At 39.2% G+C, this 6,003-nt stretch overlaps 1 protein-coding gene across 1 annotated transcript in view; it reads left to right on the top strand.

Annotated features, from left to right (window-relative positions):
- LOC109526600 (forkhead box protein J3-like) overlaps positions 1–3,017 on the top strand; it is a 55,538-nt gene extending 52,521 nt beyond the window's left edge. Inside the window, exons 10-12 of the mRNA XM_019887967.1 lie at positions 705–959; positions 2,064–2,192; positions 2,614–3,017. Coding sequence (XP_019743526.1) covers positions 705–959; positions 2,064–2,192; positions 2,614–2,747 — 518 coding nt within the window. The 3' untranslated portion in view covers positions 2,748–3,017. The remainder of the gene's footprint in view (positions 1–704; positions 960–2,063; positions 2,193–2,613) is intronic.
- The last annotated feature ends 2,986 nt before the right edge of the window (positions 3,018–6,003 follow it).

The raw sequence follows: 6,003 nt of genomic DNA, 5'->3' as shown, positions 1-6,003 counted from the left end.
CCCCCCCTCTCCTGTTGCACTTGAACCCACTCACACAACCTTCCCGCCATCCGGCAAGCCTTCATGGAACCGAACTTTGAATTGATCTACTTCCTCACCTTGCGGTATTTCCAGAGCGACGTCTTGCCCATGTAAACATTAGCAGTTTAGTCGCTAATATCTAGCCGGCAGCCACTCGTTAAAAGTCACAATCAATGGCGTCATCTTTGAATCAGTCATATTTGCAAGTAGCATTGATGCTAACGTCCTATGTAGGATCGTAACTTAAAACATGATTGTTTACATTATAAGGCGTATTTATTATTCCTGATTGGTCCATTTCTTAATAGTTCACTGTGCTATTTTATTTTACTCTACATTTGATGTGCAGTAGAATCACACTGTTTGAAATCAATGGTCTTGAAAAGTTGAATTACTCTATAATTATTTTTGTTGTCAGTAGCAGTGCTTTAAAACTGGCAATTTAAAAGCAATGAAAAAAAGTTTCCCGGTCCACGAACAGCAACTGGTCCGTGACAAAAAAAAGGTTGGGGACCACTGTTCTAAACTGTCCCGAGGTGTGATTGGGAATGTGAATGGTTTTTCGTCTATGTGTGCCCTGCGATTGGCTGGCAAGAACTGGCAGAATATGCAAATTCTACACAGGATGGACGGAAGTGAGATTCGAACTTCACCTTCTCTCCCTCTCTGTCCGTCCGAGGCAGGCCTGAAGGAGAGCATGCGTCAAGCCGAGCTTAACAACTGGTCCCTGGATGCCTCTCAGATAGCTGACCTGTGTTCGTCCGTCAACCAGTTCTTCACGGCCACGGGCGTCATCCCCGCACAGGGCACCGCCCTCTCCCAACCTCAGGTCGCACACCCAGCGGCGCCCAGGGCGCCGCAGCACCCAGCTCAGCCGCACGGCGCCATGCAACCCAAGGCCAGCCAGCACAATCAACACGGTCAACTCCTTCGAACTGGTCAGTCTTCTGTCGCACATCATACCTGACACTTTTCTCCAGCCGTTCCAGCATGCCTGTGCACGCTTCTTCACCTCTTTTCCACACTCTCCATTGCTCTGGACAGTTGACCCCAAGTACTGGAAATCCTCCACCTTCTTTATCTCGTCTCCCTGTAAACTCACTCTTGTACTTGGGTTCCTCTCATTTACACACATGTACTCTGTCTTGCTGTGATTGACCGTCACACAGGTGAGCACTCAAAATCGTCCAGTGGAGTGTGAATGCTTCTTTGGCACCCAGTCCAGTGTGTGCCGTGCCTCTCGCCCAAAACTCAACAAGGGGTGGACTAAATCTCACCCGTGGCCCAAATGAAGACAAGCGAATGATTGGATAGATAATTCACTCTGTTTTAAAATGCACCTGTCCCACATGGATAATAGTTTTGGATTTTTCATTAGTTTTTTAATTTTTTTTGACTTTTTTTTTTCTACTTTTTAAGAAAAATTCAGTTAGTTTGAATTTGCTTTGAGAGTTGATTTGATCACTTTTTTTATTGATTCAAAAATGCTTTGTAATAGCTTAGTTTGTATTCGTATATATATATATATATAATATATATATAAAATATAGGGTTTTTTTGTGGTTTATTTGAAAATAAACTGACCATCTGCGGTGGACAGCAACTCTCAATTGTACTTACTGCATGTACCGTATGTACTGTATTTCGTTGTGGGATGCAGTTACTCAAACGAGAGACATACTGTTGTCGAGTATTGCATCGAGAAGGGAGTTGAAAAGGGAAAAGCGTGCCTCTAGCAGGCTTAATTAAAGCGCTGCTCTTCCACGTGTGACAATGGACGAGAAGGCAGGATGTCATGCTCGTTTTACGATGCTCACAGGAGTTGAGGCCACGAAGCTGAATTACGCTTGCCGTCTTGCTGTGCCATTGTACCCGTGTTACACATTCACCAGGGAGTGGCGGCCGTTACTCAGTGTTGACTGATGGGAATTTATGGCCGCCAAATCCTTCAACAAAGACAACACGTGTGTGTCTGTGCAAATTGGTCTACTAATGCCCAGTAAGTGTTAGACATTGGCCTTTTTCTCTACATTGTCCCACAGGGAACATGTACATGGACTCCAGACAGAACGTTCCATCTCTGATGGGCCCACCTGGATACCCCCACATGCCCCCCATTAGCAGCACAGCTCCCACCATGACGGTGGACTCCTCCATCACACTCATACCAGGTATGTTTGGGCCTTCATGCTGGTGTTACATTGTTATGAGGAATAAGATAACTTCAATTCTGCAAATGGTGACTGACTATAAAAAAAGGGGTAGGGAAAATATTACCCAGGGGTCACGTACAACCTGTTCTATTCTTTAATCCGGCCCATTAAGCATTAACATAATATAGTTAAGTAATATTGTAATTGATATTGTCATATAGCCGCCCCCCCCAAAAAAAAATTGGATAATGAAAATATATTTTGGCATTTTAGAATGTGTGAAATTGTTGATACAATTTTAAAAAATGATACACAACTACAAACTGTGGCATTGTTATTTTAAAAAAAAAAATATTGATCACTTGTAATTTTTCAAGACAAACGCTGCTCTGTATTAAATGGGAAATGACTCACATTTGTGCCTCTGCCTCGTGTCCAGGCCATCACAGCCAGCAGCAGCAGCAGCAGCAACAGCGGCGGCAGCACATGTTGCCTCCGGGACACTTCCAGGTAAGACGCATGCTGGCTAGCGACGACATCCAGGACGACTTCGACTGGGACTCCATTGTGTGAACAGGAAGTCAGAGACATGCAGCGATGACGATAACAGAGGTATGAGACTGGCCCATCCAAAAAAAAAAAAACAAAAAACAAAAAAAACACTGAAGACACTGGAGACAATCAGTTACCGAGTGGACCAAGTTGTAAATTGACACTAATCGAATCGTCTTATCGTGAGTTGCCCCTCCCTCGTGCTGACGTGTGACAGGAGTCAAAACATTGTCTGTGAAATGTTTGCTTTTGTTTTGTTGCATTTAGTACCAAGGACTGTGTGGGACACCCGGAAAACAACGCAAAACCACAAAACAAAATGGCATGCTGTCAGGGGGGAAAAGTCATATTCTTTCAAGAAAAGAGATGCTGTTCTATTTATTTCTTTATTTTTAACCTATCCCGTTCGTTGTTGACAAACTCACCTCTTTGTTGTTTTTGCCCTGTCCGGATTATAGATGGATGCATTGTATCAAATAATTGCTTTGGTGATGTCTTGTGGCATCCTTGTGCCAAGGAACTATGTTGAAGTGAGGGGAGGAGGCTAATTTACAAAGGCCACACCCCTTTTAAATACAAAAGAAGACATTAGGAGAATACCTGCAGTAATATTGTTCAAGATTTTTTTGGGGGGCGGAGGGATGGTGGGGGCTAAGGGGACAAAGTCCAATTTTATTCTTGAAAACAGACAACTTTTTCTCATAATATGACTCATTTGTAGTGGGACAAAAAGAAATTGAAACTATACCGCTTTATTCTCACTTTGTCAGGGCCAAAAATTCTTGAAACAATCCAACTTTTTCCCCCTCATATTATGTTTTTTTTTCCATCTTGAAAATATGATTTTACTCCAAAACGAAATTCATGTGATATTGACGTAACTGTATACTAGAACAAATACAACTTTTATTGTGGAACAAAAAAAAAAGATTTTTTTTTCTTGAAAAAATAAATAAATAAAATAAACACCGTTATACAGTATTAATTCTCTTACAATGACAGTTAATTCAAGAATAAACTGAAGACTTATTCTCTTGTAATTAAATTTCTGAAGGGGGGGTATATTTCCTACTTTAATCTCCAAGTATATATATATTTTTTCCTTTCAGCGTGTCCTTAATACACCTTCATATTTTTCTCCCCCCCCTTACTGAAACTCTTGAAAATATTTTCCTAACAGAACGATATTTATTTCCTCCCCCTTTCAAAATCACCTACTTGAGATGTTTCTGTCGTTTGTAAATTCTCTGTACTGATTCTGTTATCTGGTAGCTGTATGATGACACATTGAAGAGTGTATGGGTTGAGCGCCGACTGCCGGTCAAAATGAGTTTCGCAACTCATGTTTTCACAATAATTCTATGCACTTTTTTTCAGTTTTCCATTCCGGAAGCACTCGTGATTTTCTTTTTTTGGTCTTTTTTTTCTTTTTTTTCTGTACTGCTGTCATGTTCTCAGGAGAGTTCACTGAAATCATCATTTCAAGCCATTTCTGTGTTGCAACATTAAGTTCTTGATGGCCCTGGACACCTGTGACATTTGTCATCTTCAGAGCAAAATCAACTCAGTGAAATAAGCTCATGCAACATTCAGCAGCAGTAAAATTAATGTGTGGGGTTTGTTAAAATTTAATTTAATTTTTTTACAGAATTCTTTGTGCTTATTATTTTTGACAAAGGCCAGTCTTATTTAGGTGAAGATATGCATTCTTTTTTTTTTTTTTGCACAAACCTTGTTCCATGAAGTTTGTGCTAAACATAAATAAAAACAATGCGACCACGTGCAAATCAGGTTCAACCTATATGGAAGTGAATGCTCTCCAAATACAAGGTATACTGTATCATGTTCAAACTGACAAACTTTATTGCTTTTAGTAAATAATCATGAACTTTGAATTCCTTGCAATTGGACATTGCAAGGAATTTTCAGAGGACGATTTTCTCACTCAATTGTTAACAAAGAGGTGAGGCTCGCCCCATTTTTGCTTGTGAATGACTGAGGAATTCAGGGAAGCTCCTTTGATACCCAAACATGGCATCCACCATGTTCACCTTATTCGCCTGTTCACCGGTGGGATGTTCCAAACAAGTGTTGATGAGCATTCCTTTTTTTTTGACATCTGTCCCAGTTGTTTTTTTTGTTAGTTTTTTTTTGTGGAACGTTTTGCAGCCATGAATTCTAAGGTCATGATTATTTGCTCAAAACAAAAAGGTTGATCAGTTTGAACATTAAATATCTTGTTGCATTATATCCAATTAAATATAGGTTGGACATGATTTGCAAAACATTGAGTTCTGCTTTTATTTATTTACAATGTCCCAATTTCTCAACTCAACTCAACTGTATTTATAGAGCACTTTCAAACAGCCATTGTTGCATACAAAGTGCTGTACATGGAGCAACATATATACAACAACAAAGAAAATATTTTAAAAAATAAATTTAAAAAAATTCATTGCAGTTAGGTTTGTATAACGTTAAACATCTAGCTTAATAGTAAATAATAATAAATAAAAAGATGATGCTTTGATTTTAAGGACAATTCTCGTCAGGTCATGTGGAAAAAATTTTTTTTCTTCCTCCATTGTGATTTAGTCTCTGTTTTGAAAAAGTGATTTTCTTGATTGTACAGCTCCACATTTTCTGTACCAATCTGAGTGCAAGATGTGAAGAAGAAAGTGAAAGTGCTCTTTGGAGGGTGGTAAAAAGATGAATCTTTAATATTGTCATTATTGCCATTGATGCTGTATTACAGTGACCAGCATTATTTAACTTGTGCGGGTGTATGCGTGTGTGTGCGAGTGTGTGTGTGTGTGTGCGTGTGCGTGTTCACGTTGTTGTCCTTTTGTAAATAGCACGATGTTTCCTCTCTGTTTTCCCTTCAGAAAAAGAAAGAAAATGCAGACTGGTGAAAATGAACAAAGTATTTTTGTTATTTGTCCTTCAAGGAGACACCGTGTGTAAATACTGTCATATGTACATATGTGATTTTGGTGTGTCATAAATAATCATCTGTGTATGCCTCAACGGTTACAAATCTGTTTCAGTGTTGATTAAAATGTATTTGCCGTTTTTATTGCCATAACCTCGTTTCTGCTCTTGTTACTTCACTTCTCTTTCATCCATACAGGTACTTAAAAAAAAAAAATTAATTCAATAAAAAAAATTAAAAAAAAAAGGTTAATATATAACATGTTGTAATCATCCAAACCATCCTAAAGCAAACATTATTCCAGAAGAAATGTGTTGCAAAAGCAGAAGAAGCATCCCTCCTGGT

This window comes from Hippocampus comes, unplaced genomic scaffold, assembly GCF_001891065.2.
Source record: "Hippocampus comes isolate QL1 unplaced genomic scaffold, H_comes_QL1_v1.1 scaffold14, whole genome shotgun sequence".
Taxonomy (NCBI): domain Eukaryota; kingdom Metazoa; phylum Chordata; class Actinopteri; order Syngnathiformes; family Syngnathidae; genus Hippocampus; species Hippocampus comes.
The sequence above is the reverse complement of the archived record's forward strand: the minus strand, read 5'-3'. Positions and strand labels throughout refer to the sequence as shown.